The following is an 18,901-nucleotide window of genomic DNA, read 5'->3' as shown; positions in this document are numbered from 1 at the left end:
GCCCGGAGCGGGGGTGGGGGGGTTGGGGGGGTTGTCTTCCTCCCAGACCTCAGGGAATTGCAGAGTTAACTTCTCTCTCTCTCTCTCTCTCTCTCTACTGTTTAACTCATCTCGTTTCCCTTCCGGAAGATGGTGCCACCTCCTTTCATCTTGAGGGGTTACCGAGAAGAAGAGTAAATAGGTGGTTGCGCCCACTAAAAGAGTGGGTCTTTTGTGGGGGGAAAAGGCCACTTGTGCCCCCAATTTAGACAGTAAGTCTCTTCCCAACAAAGGTACTGAGCATTTAGGGATGTATAAAAATTCATGAGTCACTTGGTGTCCCCTCATCTGACATTTTCGGAATAGACTTGAGACACAAGCTCTGCATTTATTACCATCTGAGACCCAGTGGCCTCTGGATCTGTTGGCGTCTAAAGTCTATAGGCCTCTCACAGTCTTTCGTAGAACTCAGAGGGTGATTTGGTTTCCATTTGAATCACTTTGGAGGGTTTTGCCATATTCATAGGTTTTCAGGCCCCCCCCCCCGCCTTGAGGCCTTGTAAAATAGCCACCCCAAATCTCTCCAGGTGCCCCTTCCTTCCTCTGTGCTATAGTCCCAGTTGGGCCTCTCATCAAGGGCGGCTAGTTCTGCCCACCGCTGTGGGTTTACCCTACCCTCAGGTGCCATTTCTCCTAGCCATTTTCTAGCCTCAATTAGGATCCCGTGTCTTTCTTCAGGGCTGAAAAGGGAGACTAGCAGTTGGATTATGTCATCCCATGTAAGGCGGTGGGTTTGAAAAAAATTGTCTCCATTAGTCTAATCATACCTTGTGGCTCCCCTGAGTATGGAGGAGTGTGTCTCTGCCAGTTTAATATATCCATAGAGGAAAATGGTTGGTAATAATAGACTAGGGGAGGCTGGTGGTAATGTCCTTCTGCGTCCTGAGCTGGGGGCTGTTGTACCTCTCTGAGGGGCATCTGCAGTGGGGGTTTTTACCCCGTGTTCCTGAGCAGAACGCAGCCTCTGTCTAATTCCTGTGTTTCCTTCCTCCTTTTCGTCTATACTCACCGGGAGGGGCGGGAACAGCTTGGGAGGTCCCGCTGAGACGGAATCCTGGGGCCCGTTGACCAGAGGCTCCTCACTCAAGGACAGGTTGCCTGCCTGAATGGCAGCTCTACGATCTCCGATCTCCAGAGAAGCTGGCGGAGGGGCAGCGGCTGCTGCGGGAACTTCACCTGGCCCTGGATCGGGGGTTAAGGCGGCCTCCGGTCCTCGTGGAGCACTCCGCAGCGGGCGAGTTATCATTTAGTATTAGGGAGGGGGCAGGTCATCCGCATCCAAATCCTATAGAATTTCTTTTTTTCACCAGTTAATTTTTGTGCCATTAATATTTTCCCCTTTCTCTTCTGTATACAAAACCTCATCCAAGAAGGAGGGTCTTGAGCTAACTGCAGCCATGAGTCAATAGATGGGTATTGATACCGGTGACCCGGCTCTCCTGTGACTACTGTATAGACTGCTTCCACTGTTTTTAAGTTCATGGTGTCCTCTGGTGGCCATCCTATTCCCATAGGGGGCCATTCAACCTCACAGAGTATGTGGAGGCGGTTAGGCGTCATCTTCACCCCAAAGTCTCCTCCAAATCCCTTCTTAAAAATTTTAATCATGCACTCCAATATAGTTGCCTTAGATTCACTTCCCCACATCTTGCTTACCTTCTCGGATCTTGTTCTACTTTTGCTTTTCGTTCTGTCTATAAAGTTCTTGGTACCCTAAGTACTTCTGTTATTTCCACTCAATGAAACATGTAAATCGCCATTCCACCTCCTTCCTAATTGGGGTGAGAAGAACCTTACCTGCCAGATCCCAGAGGGATCTGCCCGTCACCATGGCCGTCACCTGCCCGTCAGCATGGCCAAACCAGAATACCATGTGGTCCAGGACTGTTTCTCTGTTAACTTTTAAAGTCCATTCTGCCTTGGTGGGCTTGATCAGGTGCAGATGAAAACACAGATGGGTTAAATATCCCACATCCCAGGCTGTCTCTGGAAAAGCCAATTCGTACTCACTTATGTATCCCCCTCCTTCTAGCCTGACAATTCTGAGGGGGTCAAGAATTTCACAGCAGATGGGACACCTCCTCAGGGAGGGCAGAATACCAGCACACAAAGACCAAGTTTCTTCCCCCAAAATCCCTCTCGCAATCGCCTGGTAGTAATTTACCTCGAGATTAGCAGACATCATCTCCTTGTAACATTCACGGTCAATGTTTCCCGTTCCCTCCCAGGGGGTTTTATCATGCCCCCTCTTCCACCCTGCTGGGTGGGAACCTCCTTACCTGAGTGCTCAACTACCTTGCTGTCATCCACTACGCACTAACATGAAAGATCCAGGCGTTGAGGAATGGAATCTTTCCAGAAGGGCGAGGCACCTTCCCCCCTCTAGAAGATCCGAGCCGTGAGGCCTCGGAGTGGCCCCAAATGGGACTTGTCTCCTCAAAGTGAGGAGTTCCCCAGGTCAACTGCTTGGAAAGCAGCTATGCTCGCCAGTATACCACCAATGCACCAAATGCTATAGGCAAATGCTCCGGGAAACAAACTCATTCAGAAGGACAGTGTGGATTGTGGAATGCAGTTTATTACACCAGTGGGTCCTAGGCAGGGTGACCTCTTTAGCCAGGGATCCCGACTGACTTTTGTGAAAACCTTATGTACCTTAAGTGTATGTGCTCAAGCCCACATCCCCAAATTCCTTAAACCTAGCCTGGAAAATGTTAAAGGGAGACAAAATCAGGTTACAGCCATGATTCATAATCAGAAGGGTCAGCTGGTTATTCATTGTAACCTACACCAATGGGCCCATAAAGATTACAAAGGTGATTGACTACATAGGGGATTATTACATTCTTTCTGGTGAAGGGAAATCTTGGTATGGGGGGGTCTATCAGTCGGGGAGGCCTGTTTGGCCATAGGTATGTGATCTCCATGGCTACCAAGCACATAGTCCAAAGTTCACTGGGAATGTAAGATGGAGTTTCCTTCTTTTTCAAGATGGAGTCAGTTCGGCCTGTTCCTTTCCTCCTTCAACTCCAGTATTATTGCCCGAGAAATCCCATGGACAGAGGAGTCTGGTGGGCTACAGTCCATGGGGTCGCAAAGAGTCAGACATGACTGAAGCAATTTATCACGGGCCATCGTTCAAAGACTGTGGAGACTTTTGGCATCACTTGCTTTTGAATTCTATTTTTTTTTAATGATTTTATTTAAAAAAATAAAAGGATATCTCATGAATTTAAGACAAATGTTTTTTTTTTGTTGTTGTTGTTCTCTCCACTGAGCTTCCAGGTTGCTCAAATTTATTGTAAATAGTACCTCTTGCTCCAAGAGACGTCCCCATCCCTCAGGACAGACTGGCACCTTGCAAACCTGACCCTTGATTCCTAGGTTAGGAGATGTGGGAACTCAGCCTCAAAGACCCTTGGGTACCCACTCTCCAAAAGCAGGACTCGGGGAAAGAAAAACTAGGCAGAAACAGGGTCAAGAAGGGGGTAGGCAGCCCTCTTCCTGTCCTCCCCTTGACAGGAAGCAATTTTGCAATCCTGACCCCTCCCTTTGCCCTGCCTGGCTCAGGTCAGCCCCTATCCGGAACAGGATGTGGGTGGAGACTTCCCTATGGTTGCTGCCCCTGCCCCTAGCTTAGACAGGTCTAAGGCCACCTTGCCAGACCCAGGGAACCTGGATGGAAAAGAGAGAGGCCACCATGTCCTCTTGGAACCCAGAGCGAAAACAGAGGTAGGTCCCCACCCCACCCGCCCTGGGCAGAACTGATATCAACACCGCGGAGACATACGGACAATCTGTCTGACCCACTGAAGTTCCAGGTTCAGACATTGGCCTGCAGGCTGGAGCAGACTGACAGTCAGGCTGCTCCAATGGACAGACTCACTCCCATATGTCGACATAAGTTAAGTTTTATTTGGGGCAAAATGAGGACTGCAACCTGGGAAACAGCACCTCAGATAGCTCTGAGAGACTGCTCCAAAGAGGCAGGGGGGGAGGTCAGTATAGATGTGATTTTGTGAAGGGGGAGTACATGCAATCAAGCCTATATATATATATATATATGTATATATTTGGTAGAAACTTTCTGCTAGTCACAGGGAGCACTCGTCACTATGAAGGATTTTAGTGCTTTTCTAGATAAAAGGAGATACAAGGACTGGGCGCATAAAACTAGCTCCTGGAAGTAAGTACCTGAAGACCTGTCCTGTCAGTTGTCCCCGCCCACTGCCACCTCACCCCTCACCCCCGAGCACAGAGTGCCTCATTTCTGCTCTCCACCCTGAACTCCTTTCAGGGGTTGTTGAAAATCAGCAGCTGCAGCAGCACATGAGTTAATCCTTGTAGAGGTAGACGGTAGGTGCCAAGTTGTAGTTGACACATACACACAGCACAGGAACCCCAAGTGGTCCATGGGTTGTAGCAACCAAGGGTGTTCAGGTGGTCTCTAGTGCTGCTGGGCTTGGGGCATCACTGCTGGAGGGACCATGAGGAGCAGAAGCCCCAACTGTTTCCCAAGGGGAAACAGTTTTCTTCTTGGGAGGGTCAAGAAAGCTTTGTGGAAAGGAGGGGGCATTGGAGCTGGCGGTTTGCAGGATGAATAAAAGTTTGTGGGCTCTGCCTTCAAAACACGGAACCAGGGAGCTAAGAAATAACCCAAGAAACAAGTGAGAGCAGAAGAAATTAGCAAGTTAAACTGCAAATAATTAATAGCGCATTGAGGTTGGACTGGCACTAGGAAAGGGTAGTATTTAAGGGTCAGACTAAGAAACTCAGGCTTTCATAGAATTAGAATTCTTCCTGGAACAGGAGTTACTCCGGGCAGCTCTGGGGGGCGGGGGGAGCGAGGGTGGAAGCTAAGAGCGGAAGTGACTCCATTATTCCAGCCCAGCAAAGAAGTGGCAGGGTCCAGGTTGGTGAGAGTAGAGATGGTAAGAAGCAGGCAGATTCTGGGTGTATTTTTAATCTTGCTGGATATCTAATATCTTAATTTTGACTTATTAAGGTCTTTTCTGTCATTGCCTGCAGCCTGGTGGGCTGGGACTCCCATCTTTCTAGAATCTTCTTCCTGTTGCTGCTATTTGTAGTCTCAGCCCAGGGGGTCACCCCAAATCCTGAAGCCTGTCTGGTGTCCTCCTCGGTCAATGGCAGCTCCATCTCCTGCCAGCCACCTGCCCAAATCCCCAAAAGCCTCCCAGCTGACACCATCTTTCTGGCCGTGGAGTTTTTCAACCTGACTCAGCTGCCTGCCGACTTCCTCCAAGGCATCCCTAACCTCCAGGAACTCCACCTTTCCACCAACCGACTGGAGAACCTCTCCCCCAAGTTCCTGCTGCCCGTGCCCCAGCTAAAGGTGCTCGACCTGACCCACAATTCCCTGACCCGGCTGCCCCCTGGCCTCTTCCGGGTCTCAGCTGCCCTCTGCACTCTGGTGCTGAAGGAAAACCAGCTGAAGTTTCTGGAAGCCTCGTGGCTGCACGGCCTGAAAGCCCTACAACATCTCGACCTGTCCGAGAACCAGCTCCAGTCTCTGCCCCCTGGGCTCCTGGAGAATTTCACCGACCTGCTCACCCTTGATCTTAGCAATAACCAGCTGCAGACGTTGCCCCCTGACCTTCTGAGGGGCCCCTTGAACTTGGAACGGCTGCGTCTGGAAGGCAATAGACTGCAGGTGCTTGGAGAGCGCCTTCTGGCACCCCAGCCAAAACTTCGCTACCTCTTCCTGAATGACAACAGGCTGGCCTCGGTGGCGGCCGGCGCCTTCCGAGGTCTGCAGAAACTGGACATGCTGGATCTCTCCAACAACTTGCTGACCACGGTGCCCACGGGCCTCTGGACCTCCCTGGGGAAGGCTGCCGGGAACCTGAAGGATGGCTTTGACATCTCTAGCAACCCCTGGATCTGTGACCAGAACCTGGCCGACCTCTATCATTGGCTGGTGGCCAACGAAGACAAGATGTTCTTCCGGAATCACACACGCTGTGCCGGCCCTGAGGCCTTGAAGGGCCAGATGCTCCTGGCTGTGGCTGGGTCCCATTGAAGCCCGGGGTGGGGCATGAGGCTGGGGTGGGGAGGCAAGTCTTCATAGGCCAGTGCACCCCACTTAGCAAATAGTTCCCCCTTCTAAGGGTGAGACTGGGCTTCCCATAGTTTCTGGGATCTGTTTCGTCCAGGCTTCCAGAAACACACCTTGAACCTTCCTTCCTTATTGCCTTTGCTCACACTGTATCCTCTTCCAGAAAGTTCTTTCCCTCTATCTCTCAGACCTCTTGGTCTCTGGCTCCTCCAGCCTGCCCTGGCCCCACACTGAAGTTGTCTCAATCTGGCTCTGTCTCCCCGCTTTGTGTGTGGTTTTCTGAGTGCAGGACCTGGGACTGGATTTCCTTTTACCTAGCATCACTCAGCTTGGAGTCAGGCTGGATTGTGGTTGTTAAGCCCTGTCTGACTCTTTGTGACCCCATGGGCTGTAGCACGCCAGGCTTCTCTGTCCTCCACAATCTCCTGGAGTTTGCTCAAATTCATGTCTATTGAGTCAGTGATGCTATCTAATAACCAGATCATCCTCTGCTTCCCCCTTCTTCTCTTGCCCTCAATCTTCCCTACTATCGGGGTTTTTCCCAAAGAGTTGGCTCTTTGCATCATGTGGAGCTTCACTAATAAATAATTGTTGAACAGAAGTAGATGGTTTCACTGTGCTCCTTGCATCTCTCAAGTAAAATTCCTAGGTCTCCAGGATGCAGAAGGAGGAAAGGAGAGGTATGCCATGAAATCCCAAATGGATAGCCATTGGGATTTGATCTCCTCCTCCCCTCCCCATCCCTGGACTTAACTGGAAATAAAACCTTGACCACTGCCCAGGGTGTCATTTTACCAGTGGATTCCTGCCAGAGCTTGTCCTGGGGAAGGTTTAAATTAAACCTGATTGCTTCAGAGCTCCAAACAATTTTTCACGCTGGCCTGAGATAATCGGGGAGGGGGCAGAAGCCCAGGGCAAGCGTGGGAAGGCTGGATGGGGCTGAACAAGTGGGCAGGGGCCCAGGGGACTGTGTTTTCACAGCTCTGGAACCTCAGGGCCACCTGCTAACACAATGTTGTGTATGGTGGGGCTCGAGGTCAGACTGGGGGGTCCCTGGGATGTTTGGGGCATGCTGTTCTTTTGCATCTCCTGGAAGAAGGGTCATGCCCACATGGGTGGTCATTTCAACTGTGGCAATGAACGCCAGGGTTCTGGAGTCTGGCAGAGCTGGGTTTGAATCAGTTCCCTCAATTGCTAGGTGAGCCGAGGCAAGTGGTTTAAACATTTTTTTTTTTTTTGGCAGCGCTGCGCGGCTTTGGGGTGTTACCTCCCTTACCAGGGATTGAACTCGGGCACTCAGCAGTGAGAGTGCAGAGTCCTAACCACTGGACTGCTAGGGAATTTCCTGATTTAAGCATTCTGATCCTCACTTTGCTCATCTGTAAAATGGGGATCGAAAGGAATGAGCCGACCTCTCTCCTGGCTTAGTTAAGTGGCAGATTTTTAAAAGCAAAAAGAAAGACCTTGAGGACTTGCCCAAGATTACTGGGTGAAGAGGTTGGGGGGCTGTGATGGCCCTCCACCGTCTCTGGAACAACAGCAGTGAGGGCCAAGGAAAGTAGCTCAATTCTTGTGTAGTCAGCACCCCCAAGTTGCTATGACAACTGTGGGGCGCTCTGGGAGCCCCTGCATAGAGCTGGGGGCCTGGAGCCCCGCCCCGGGCACGCCCCCACATGGCCTCTCTCCATTGGTCAGTCCCCCGCGGCCCTGCCCCCAAGTCACTATAAGGCGGGCGGGGCAGACTGGGGGCGGAGACTGGAGTCCGAGTCTAGGGTCTGTGGCGGAACCTGGGGGCCGAGGCTGAACGCGCCCAGGTGAGTGCCGCGCGGGCGGCGTCCAGGACCGCCCTGCAGGTCCCCGGGGGCCCCAGTGGGTGGGTGGACGGGCTAGAGTCCCGCGGCTTGGTAAGAGGTGGGATGTGATAGGCCGCAGCAGGTGGCTGAGACCCTTGTCCCACTTGGCAAAAGCTCAGGACCCTCCCTTTTGGGCGAGGAATAGGGTTCTAAGGGCGCAGGGGTGGGGACAGGGGAAGAACTGCAGGCAGGGAGTCTGAGGTCGAACTCTCTCTCTGAGTCTACTTAGCTGAGTGACCTTGGGCCCAGCATGGACCTGTTGTGTGCCTCAGTTTCCCTGTGTGTCAGACTGGACTGTGAGTTTACTGGTATTCTGTGGCTCCCACTCCACCTGCATCCCTGCTGGGGGCTGCTTGCACGATTCCATCCCTGGGCTGGGGGTAACAGGGATCTCCCTCACTTTGCAGAGGAGAAAGCAGCCCACACAGGTGAAGGCATTTGCCCAAAGTCACACAGCAGGTAATGGCAGGAAGGACTCGATCTTAGGTATCTCTCCCCCCAGAGCCCATGCTTTGAATCACTACCATGCCCCCATCCCGCCAGAGGTTTTCTGAAGTGAAAGTGTTAGTCGCTCAGTCGTGTCCGACTCTTTGCAAAAGCCCGCCAGGCTCCTCTGTCCGTGGAATTCTCCAGGCACGACTGCTGGAGTGGGTAGCCATTCCCTTCTCCAGGGGACCTTCCCGACCCAGCAGGTCTCCTGAATTGTGGCAGATCCTCTACCATCTGAGTCACCTGGGAAGTACGCACCTACTGTGTGCAGTGCCTTGTGCATGCATTGTCTGAGGTCGGTATTATCATTTTCTCATCTTACAGGTGAGGAAACTGAGACCCCAAGAGGAGACAAGACTTGCCTGGGTCACCAAGCCCAGCCAGACAGAACCCAGGGCCTGGGCGGGAGCTGGGAGGGCTGGTGTGCAAAGGCCTGTCACTCTGTCCTACCCCCCAGGGTGACCCTGTTTGCAGCAGGCATGTCAGAAGACGAAGCGGCTCAGGCCCCCGGACCCAGCTTGTGGGAGCAGGATCAGCAGGTGAGGGGCTGTGTCTCCCACAGAGCTTGGCTCAGGAGAGGGTAGGGGGACAGCCCCCTCAGGGAACAGTTTCAGACTGGGTCACCCCCCTTGCTTTGAGCACCTTACTCTTAGGGCATTTTGGACCATGGCTGGGGGAGGCCCATTCTACCCATTTCCCAGAGGGGCAAAATGAGGCCCAGGGAGGAGAGTCTCTCCAGACGCTCCCAACCAGCTTACCTGGCCTCTGCTCAACCCTCTCCCTCTGCCATCTCTGGGTCTCTGCCTGCATCTCTCTGTTTCTGTGTCCACCATCATGGCACTCTCAACAAAACAATAACAACAACAATAACAGCATCAATCACAGCATACAGTCTGCATCATTCACTGGTTCAAGCACTTCATATACAATGACTCCTTGAATCCCCTTCACAGCCCTAGAAGCCCATTTCACAGATAAGGAGACTGAGGCACAGAGCAGTTCACATAGTTGCCCAAGTTCATACAGCTCGGAAGCGTCGGAACCAGAACTGAACTCAGATGGTCCAGAGGCTATGCCCTTTGTGTGTGTGTGTGTGTGTGTGTGTGTGTGCACGCACGCACACGTGTGTTCAGTTGTGTCCAACTTTTTGTGACACCATGGACTGTAGCCTGCCAGACTTCTGGAGCAGACCAATTCCTTCAGAACTAGTTCTGCTGTGTGTCTGCTGTTGAGAACCAGAGCCCTAAACACCTCCATGAGGGTCTCCATTGCCTGCAAGCAGCTGCGCTCAATACACTTCCTCTCCTCCTCATCCTGGCCCAGATCGGGCTTTCCAGCTGGTGGCTGAGCCCCTCACCTCCACCTGGGACCCCTCTGATGCCACTCCTTCCTGCAGAGCGTGGTGCAGCGCGTGGCTGCCCTTCCCCTGATCAGGGCCACGTGCACTGCCGTCTCCGAGGCTTACAGCGCCGCCAAGGACAGACACCCGCTGCTGGGCTCCGCCTGCCGCCTGGCTGAGCACTGCGTGTGTGACCTGACCACCCGAGCCCTGGACCATGCCCAGCCACTGCTCAGCCACCTGCAGCCCCAGCGTGAGTTCCCCTGGCTAGTGTCCTGGGTCCTGTGCTTTTCCCACTGCCCTGCCCTCTCACGCTCCACTACAAGGAACCCCCTGAGTTGAATGTGCCTCTGCAGTCTTTTTTTCTTTTTGGCCACGCCCCTCATCACATGAGGTCTTAGTTCCCTGACCAGGGATCAAACTTGTGCCCCCTGCAATGGAGGGATGGAGTCTTAACCATTGGACTTCCCCAGGGAAGTCCTGCTGCACAGTGTAGCCTAAATTCTGTCTCCCCGACCTGCATCACCCTTGCTGGGTCCTTTTGCCTGCACCATCTTCCCCCCTGTTTGTTTCCCATCTTCCCCTCTGTTCCCCTCTTATTTGTCCCTCTGTAGTTTGATCGTCTGGCTACCTGCTCTTAGCTGTTTATGTGTCCACCCCTTTGGTTCCCATTTGTCTGTCTCACTGTCCTCCTCCCTTTGACTAGCCTGATGTGCCTTGGGTCCCTCTGCTGTCCGAGTTCTCTCCCCTGTCTGCCCCTCTGTCCCTGCCCCCACCCATCCTGAGCCTGCAACCACCTCAGGGGTCCAATCCAGGGGTGTGGTGGGGGGCAGAGAGATCCCTGGTCTTACATCTGACTGAGGAAGGGGATCACCTGAGGGTCCCAACCCAGGGCCGCACCCTCCCTTCTCAGCTGGCTTGTGTGATCTTGAACCTGCTTGCTGAGGTGTCTGAGTTGCACATGGGTGAGGAGTCACTTTGGTGCTGGCAGCACTGATGGCAGGGCTGAGGCGGGAAGGGCAGAGAGGCAGGGTCCCGCCTGGTGGCCCACCCACAGCCTCAGGGTCCCCAGCCCCTTGCAGGGGACCAGCCAGGTGCCCCGCTCCCTATCTCTTTCCCCCTGTGTGTGTCTCTATCTCTTTTTTTCTGCCTGTCCCCCAGCATCCCCTCTGTCCATGACTCTCTGAGTGTCCCTAGTTCCCTTGACATCTCCCCAATTCTCACTCCCTGCCTCTCTGTCTCCAGTGGCCACAGTGAATGATCTTGCCTGCAGGGGCCTGGACAAGCTGGAAGAGAAACTGCCCTTTCTCCAGCATCCTTCAGAGACGGTAACCCCCCAGCACTGCCAGATCATGTGGGAACCTATGTGGGGGCAGTGGAGGTGGGAGTGAGAAATGCAGCCTCCTCCCAGACCCAACCTCAATACCTGGGCCAGGACCCAGTCAGGCTTCAGTCAATTTGAGATAACACCAGCCAGATGAAAATTAGATGTCAATTAGACACCCATGTTTACTGAGCACTTAATATGTGCCAGCTGGTGCTAAGCCTCCCTTCAACAACCCCATGAGAAACAGACCTGATTTTCCCCCATTTTATAAAAGGGGTGGGACTTCCCTGGTGGCCCAGTGGTTAAGACTTCTCCTTCCAATGCAGGGGGTATGGGATCGATCCCGGGTTGGGGAGCTGAGATCCCACGTGCCTCCTGACCAAAAAACCAAACCATAAACAGAAGCAATACTATACCACATTCAATAAAGACTTTTAAAATGGTCCACATAAAGAAAAGAAAAAGAAAAATCATAAAGAGGGGGAAATAGTGGCCCAGAGGCAGTCAGGGGCCAGGGGTCCTTGCCTCACAGCCCGCCGGAGCTGGGGGCAAGGGAAGGGAGACCAAGGCTGACAGCACCTGGAGCTTGACCCCTCCTGCCAGGTGGTGACCTCGGCCAAGGGTGTGGTGTCCAGCGGCGTGACAGGCATGGTGGGCCTGGCCCGGCAGGGCCGCCGCTGGAGTGTGGAGCTGAAGCGATCCATGAGCCACGCCATGGATGTCGTGCTGGAAAAGTCAGAGGAGCTGGTGGACCACTTCCTGCCCATGACTGAGGAGGAGCTCGGTAAGACCAGCAGCCTCCCCATTCGCGCCTGAATCCTCCTGCCCAGGGCCCACCTCTAGAGGCTACAGATCAGAGAGGTCGCAGACTCATCCAAGGCCACACAGCAGATCAGCAGGGAACACAGGGTTCCAGTCCACTTCCATGGCTCCTGGCCCACATCCTAGTAGAAATCTGACTGCCCAGACCCTCAAGAGTGGACTGGACTGACAGACTGGAGGGCCACAGTCTCAAACTGGTGGCCCTCCAGACCGTGGCACCCCATGTTGCAGTATCTGTCCTATGCAGTGCCCTTAAAATGGTTTAATTCATCTCATTCATTTAAAAATCAGATTTCTGGGAACTTCCCCTGGTGGTCCAGTGGTTAAGAATCTGCCTTGCAATGCAGGGGATGCAGGTTTGATCCCTGGTCAGGGACTAAGATCCCACATGCCTCAGGGCAGCTGAGCCCGCATGATGCAACTAAGACCCAAGGCAGCCAAAGAAATAAATATACATAAAAATTAAAATCATATTTTGGTGACTTCCCCAGGGGTCCAGTGGTTAAGACTCTGCTTTCCAATGCAGGGGGCTCAGATTTGATCCCAGATCAGGGAGATGAGATCCCACATGCTGTGTGCTATGACAAAAAAAAAAAAAAAAAAAAAATCAGATTTTTGCCCTACAAAACCTGATTTCTGGTATGCCTTCAAAAAAAAAAAAAAAAAAAAAAACTTGGGTTGAATAGCATCCTACCCTTTACGTGGTTTCCTTAAACCCCACCATTCTCCAAGGTTCTACATCTTGTCTTCCGGCCCTGGAGACAATCTGACTTCTCAGGCCTGCTTCATAGCACTTGAGGTATATGGGGCGTGTTCCCTCCTTGGCAGAAAGGCTGTGAGGCATTATTTTTAAATTTTACTTTATGTTTTGGCCATGGGGCGCAGCATACGGGATCCTAGTTCCCCCACCGTGGATGGAACCCCCCTGCAATGGAAGCGCGGGATCTTAACCACTGAACCACCAAGGAAGTCCCTGTGAGGCATTTTTGAAGCACCTATTGTGTGCCACGCACTCGTAATCAATTCTTTACTGTTATTAGCTCCATTTACAGATGAGGAAAACCGAGGTAAAGAGACCTAGTATTCAAGTTGAGTAGTTCTGGTTGCCTCGGTTCGAATCCCAGGTCAGCCTCTTGTACACTGTGGGACTCCACCTCTCTGTTCCTTGGTTTTCCTCGTCTGTAAATAGAACTAATAATCGTGGCTACATCGTAGGGTTTTGGGATGGTCGAATGAGTTGATATTGTAGAAGGGAACTCTAAATTTGCGAGTCCCCACCTCCCCCCACCCCCGTGCCCTGGCCGCTAATCCACCCAGGGGCAGAGGGCGAGGCCACCCTGACTCCCCGCCTCCTCTGTCCTCCAGCGGCGCTGGCGGCGGAGGCTGAGGGCCCGGAAGTGGGCTCGGTGGAAGAGCAGCGGAAACATCAGGGTTACTTCGTGCGCCTGGGTTCCCTGTCCACGCGGCTCCGCCACCTGGCGTATGAGCACTCTCTGGGGAAACTGAGGCAGAAGAAACACCATGCCCAGGACACGCTGGCCCAGCTGCAGGAGACCCTGGAGCTGGTGAGAGCTCTTGGCTCGCCTCCCCGACCCTGTGATGCGGGCCAGCACGCGTGGACTGAGTGCCTGGTCTGAAGGTGGAGGCGGAAGCATGTATGTGCAGGGTTGGGGCAGAGGAGGGACCCGGGGCTGGAGGCACTTGGTGGGGCTCTAGGCTAAGCCTGGAGAGGTTCGGAGGGGCTTTGTGGAGGAGGGGAAGTAGGAGTTGGAATTTACAGGTGGTTAAGGTAGGTGGAAGGCTTCCCAGGTGCCGCTGGTGATAAAGAACCCACCTGCCAATGCAGGATATGTAAGAGATTTTAGTTCGATCCCTGGGTTGGGAAGATTCCCCTGGTGAAGGGAATGGCTACCCACTCTAGTTTTCTTGCCTGGAGAATTCCATGGACAGAGTACAGAGGAGCCTGGCGGGCTACAGTCCTCGGCGATGCGAAGAGTCAGAAACGACTCAGTGACTTTCATTTTTACTTTTCAGGGTAGATGGAAAAAGTGATGAAGGTACCTCAGGCTCTCTCATCACCAACCCCAATCTTCCCCAGACTTTCTCGAGTTCATAACCCTGCTTCTCCCCTCATTGTGCATCCTTCCCTCTCCAGAGGAACATGTTCTCTGGGCTTGATAGGTTCAGATGCCCCCAACCTGCTCCTCCTGCATCCTTCTCAGCTCAATTGATGGCAACCCTGTCCTAATAAGGGCTCAAGCCAAAACCTGGGAATCACCCTCAACTCCCCTCTTCTCCACCTCCTCTCCCACATCCGACACATCAGTACTGTTAACTCTGCCTTCAAAGTCTACCCTAAACCCTCACTCATCCTCCTCTTCCTCCACCTGGGTGCAGGCCTGATCCCGGTTGCCCATCCTGGATCCCACAGTCTGTCCTTCCTTAAGTAGCCACCAGAGGGCACCTGTGAGCACCGGAGTCGGCCAGTTTCATTGCACATAACGTCCTCAACAATAGACTGGGAAAGACTAGGGATATCTTCAAGGAAGTTAGAGATACCATGGGAAAATTTCATGCAAAGATGAACACAATAAAGGAAAGAAATGGTATGGACCTAACAGAATTGGAAGATATTAAGAAGAGGTGGCAACAATACACAAAAGAACTATACAAAAAAGATCATGAGGCAGATAACCACGATAGTGTGATCACTCACCCAGAGCCAGACATCCTGGAATGTGAAGTCAAGTGGGTCTTAGGAAGCATCACTACAAACAAAGCTAGTGGAGGTGATGGAATTCCAGCTGAGCTATTTCACATCCTAAAAGATGATGCTATGAAAGTGCTGCACTCAATATGCCAGCAAATTTGGAAAACTCAGCAGTGGCCACAGGACTGGAAAAGGTCAGTTTTCATTCCAATCCCAAAGAAAGGCAATGCCAAAGAATGTTCAAACTACTGCACAATTGCACTCATCTCACGTGCTAGCAAAGGAATGCTGAAAATTCTTCAAGCTAGGCTTCAACAGTACATGAACAGAGAACTTCCAGATGGTCAAACTGGATTTAGAAAAGTCAGAGGAACCAGAGATCAAATTGCCAACATCTGTTGGGTCATAGAAAAAGCAAGAGAATTCCAGAAAAACATCTGCTTTATTGACTACGCTAAAGCCTTTGACTATGTGGATCACAACAAACTGTGGAAAATTCTTCAAGAGATGGGAATACCAGACCACCTTACCTGCCTCCCTGAGAGGTCTGTATGCAGGTCAAGAAGCAACAGTTAGAACCGGATATGGAACAATGGACTCATTCAAAACTGGGAAAGGAGTACATCAAGGCTGTATATTGTCACCCTGCTTACTTAACTTATATGCAGAGTGAAGTGAAAATGAAAGTCACTCAGTCGTGTCCAACTCTTTGTGATCCCATGGACTATACAGTCCATGGAATTCTCCAGGCCAGAATACTGGAGTAGGTAGCTGTTCCCTTCGCCAGGGGATCTTCCCAACCCAGGGATTGAATACAGGTATCCCATTTTGCAGGCAGATTCTTCACCAGATGAGCCATTGGGGAAGCCCAAGAATACTAGAGTGGGTAGCCTATCTCTTCTCCAGTGGATCTTCCCAACTCAGGAATCAAACTGAGGTCTCCTGCATTGCAGGTGGATATTCTTTACCAACTGAGCTATTAGGGAAGCCCCTAGTAGCAGAGTACATCATGCAAAATGCAGGCTGGATGAAGCACAAGCTGGAATCAAGATTGCTGGGAGAAATATCAATAATCTCAGATATGTAGATGACACCACCCTTATGGCAGAAAGCGAAGAGGAACTACAGAGCCTCTTGATGAAAGTGAAAGAGAGGAGTGAAAAAGCTGGCTTAAAATTCAGCATTCAGAATACCAAGATCATGGCAGCCAGTCCCATCACTTCATGGCAAATAGAGGGGAAACAATGGAAACAGTGACAGACTATTTTCTTGGTCTCCAAAAATGGCAGATGGTGACTGCAGCCATGAAATTAAAATATGCTTGCTCCATGGAAAAAAAGCTATGACTAACCTAGACAGCATATCAAAAAGCAGAGATATTACTTTGCCAACAAAGATCCATATAATCAAAGCTATGGTTTTTCCAATAGTCATGTATATATATGAGAGCTGGGCCATAAAGAATGCTGAGCGCCGAAGAATTGATGCTTTTGAACTGTGGTGTTGGAGAAGACTCTTGGAGAGTCCCTGGACAGCAAGGAGATCAAACCAGTTAATCCTAAAGGAAATCATTCCTGAATATTCATTGGAAAGTCTGATGTTGAAGCTAAAGCTCCAATACTTGGGCCACCTGATGCGAAGAATTGACTCATTGGAAAAGACCCTGATGTTGGGAAAGATTGAAGGCAGGAGGAGAAAGGGATGACAGAAGATGAGATGGTTGGATGGCATCACCGACTTGATGGACATGTTTGAGCAAGCTCCAGGAGTTGGTGATGGACAGGGAAGCCTGTCATGCTGCAGTCTATGGGGTTGCAAAGAGTCTGACACGACTGAGTGATTGAACTGACTGAATGTCCTCAAGGTTCAGCCCTGTTTTAGCCTGTCAGCACTTCCTTCCTCTTTAAGGTGACATAATACATTCATCCCTTAGAATCTGTGAGAGATTTATTCCAGGACCATCTGCCACGGATACCAAAATCCACAGATGCTCAAATCACTTCTGTAAAGTGGCCTAGTACGGTTTGCCCTCTGCATCCCCCGGTTCTGCATCTGTGGGTTCAAGCAACCCTGAATCCACAGATGCAGGACCTACGAATATGGAGGGTAGACTGTGTTCTGTTGTATGGATGGACCGCAGTTTATTTCTGTTAATCATCTCATACCTGCCCTGTCCTGTGAACTAAAGGTACAGTGACCCCCCTCCCCCAACCAGGACATTCACAGTCCAGTAGGGGTCAAGGGTCATGACAGGAGAGCATGCTGGATGCTGTGAGACCCAGAGGAGGGGTCCAACCAGGCTTGGGGGGTGGGAAGGCTTCTTGGAGGAGGTGACATTTACAATGAACTGGTATGAACTGATGGGGAGATGGGTGGCGGGGAGAGTGTACCTGAGATACCAGCCTGGGCAGAGGGCCGGCAGTGAGTCTGAGCTTCAGGGGAACCTCAGGTCACAGGTTTTGGCTAAGGTCAGGGAAGAGACTAGATGGGTCAGCCAAGCTGGATCAGCAGGCCATGAAGGTTTGCATCTAGTGCTTTTTGAGGCCAGATCCAGGACTGGGGTCCTGGTTCCCCCAACTCTCCAGCCCCTCCAGCTCTGATTATCATGGTCCTGGTTCGCACAGATCCACCGCATGCAGTGCGGAGTGACCCCCATCACCCCGGCCAGCCCGGGGAAGGTGCATGAGCTGTGGGAGGACTGGAGCCAGCGCCCCCTAGAGAACGGCCGGAGGCGCCACAGCCAGGTAGGATGGTGTGGGAGATGGGTGGGGGATGGGAGGAGGAGGGGAGGGAAGGGAGTGGGCTCTGGGTAGGTCCAAGGCTGCCAGGTTCCAATCAAGTGCTGAGGTCAGCTGACAGCTGGTTGGAGTGTCTGCAGGGAAACTGAGGCAGATGGGGGTCCCGGCAGGGGTCCATCCGTGACACCGAGGACCCGGCCCTCTGCTCCCACCCATTCCCACCCACGCCACCCACAGGCAGAGCTGGAGACCCTGGTGCTGTCCCGCAGCCTGATGCGGGAGCTGCAGAGTACCGTGGACGCGCTGGAGACCAGCGTGCGGGGCCTGCCCCCCAGCGCCCAGGAGAAAGTGGCCGAGGTGCGGCGCAGCGTGGACGCCCTGCAGGTAGCCTTTGCCGACGCCCGCCGCTTCGGAGACTTGCCAGCGGCCGTGTTGGCCGAGGGCCGGGGCAGCATGGCCCGGGCCCACGCGTGCGTGGACGAGCTGCTGGAGCTGGTGGTACAGGCCGTGCCCCTGCCCTGGCTGGTGGGGCCCTTCGCACCCATCCTCGTGGAGCGGCCCGAACCCCCGCCTGACCTGGAGGCCCTGGTGGACGAAGTCATCGGGGGGCCTGACCCCCGCTGGGCGCACCTGGACTGGCCAGCCCAGCAGAGAGCCTGGCAGGCCCAGCACGGGGAGGGAACAGTCCTCTCGGGGAACATTCCCGAGGAGGAATCTGAGCCCCCCAGCCGCCCCAAGCACACTCTGATGCCTGAGCTGGACTTTTGACTCGATGGAACCGCATAGGCAGCTGGAGGCCATCCTGCACCCCGAGAGCCCTGCTTCCCCCTAGCGGCCATGCGTCAGCACTACTAGCCGAAGCCTTGGTCTTGGCTCTTGCGTGGAGTTGGGGACCGAACTCCGAATCCTAGACTGAAGTCACTGATGTCAGATCGCCCCTAGTCTTTCCCATATGAGGACTTGAACGTAACTCAGGCTGACTAGCCCCAAGCTGGTTTCACTGGCTGTGGTCCCCATTGCTCCACCCTAAGAAGCTGATCAAAACTCCCCAGAGGATCACATGTTTTGCCCATGTGATAGAAGCAGAGGCACATGCTTCTGTCTGGAGCTTTGAAAAGTGAGTGAGTGTCCTTTTCCTCCCCCAGCTTTTCCATCTCGGACTGAGGGGTCCTCAGCTGGACCTGCTGCCCCCACTTGCTTAGCCATTTGGCATTTACTCTCCAGAATAAAGAGTATTGGTGTTGTCCAGAGGCCAGTGCCTCTGTTCCAGCCGATGTGGGTCTCAGTGGTGGGATGCTGGGGGCTTCGGAGGTGTGCAACCATATCGCATGAGCCGGGGTTCGAGACTTGAAAGGAATGATGCCACCCTGACGAGCTTGACCTCCTGCCTGGAGTTCCACTGAGAGTGCCCCACCCACCTGGGTGAAGCATTCAGATGTTGCTTCCTGGAATGGAAGTCATTCACACTTTAATATAAATGAATGTCTGGGAAACTACAAGGAGCAGGA

The 18,901-nt window shown here is 52.7% G+C and overlaps 2 protein-coding genes across 5 annotated transcripts; both read left to right on the top strand.

Annotated features, from left to right (window-relative positions):
- The first annotated feature begins 3,638 nt into the window (after positions 1–3,638).
- On the top strand, positions 3,639–6,714 carry LRG1 (leucine rich alpha-2-glycoprotein 1). Its single transcript, XM_043466259.1, has 2 exons — positions 3,639–3,771; positions 5,068–6,714. Exons 1-2 carry the CDS (start codon positions 3,719–3,721, stop codon positions 6,077–6,079), a joined length of 1,065 nt encoding a protein of 354 aa, XP_043322194.1. The 5' UTR covers positions 3,639–3,718; the 3' UTR covers positions 6,080–6,714.
- A 1,132-nt stretch (positions 6,715–7,846) lies between these two features.
- On the top strand, positions 7,847–18,644 carry PLIN5 (perilipin 5). Of its 4 annotated transcripts, XM_043466257.1 has the most exons (9): positions 7,867–7,929; positions 8,376–8,427; positions 8,915–8,996; positions 9,854–10,049; positions 11,042–11,124; positions 11,727–11,907; positions 13,311–13,510; positions 17,280–17,399; positions 17,631–18,644. In XM_043466257.1, exons 3-9 carry the CDS (start codon positions 8,937–8,939, stop codon positions 18,159–18,161), a joined length of 1,371 nt encoding a protein of 456 aa, XP_043322192.1. In that variant the 5' UTR covers positions 7,867–7,929; positions 8,376–8,427; positions 8,915–8,936; the 3' UTR covers positions 18,162–18,644. The 4 variants fall into 4 exon arrangements, with proteins under 4 accessions (XP_043322191.1, XP_043322193.1, XP_043322190.1 ...); XM_043466256.1 differs by lacking the exon at positions 8,376–8,427 and having other exon boundaries at positions 7,847–7,929; positions 8,782–8,996; XM_043466258.1 differs by lacking the exon at positions 8,376–8,427 and having other exon boundaries at positions 7,856–7,929; positions 13,314–13,510.
- The last annotated feature ends 257 nt before the right edge of the window (positions 18,645–18,901 follow it).

The sequence above is a fragment of the Cervus canadensis genome, chromosome 4 (genome assembly GCF_019320065.1).
Source record: "Cervus canadensis isolate Bull #8, Minnesota chromosome 4, ASM1932006v1, whole genome shotgun sequence".
Lineage (NCBI taxonomy): Eukaryota > Metazoa > Chordata > Mammalia > Artiodactyla > Cervidae > Cervus > Cervus canadensis.
This window is presented reverse-complemented; position numbering and strand designations above follow the sequence as displayed.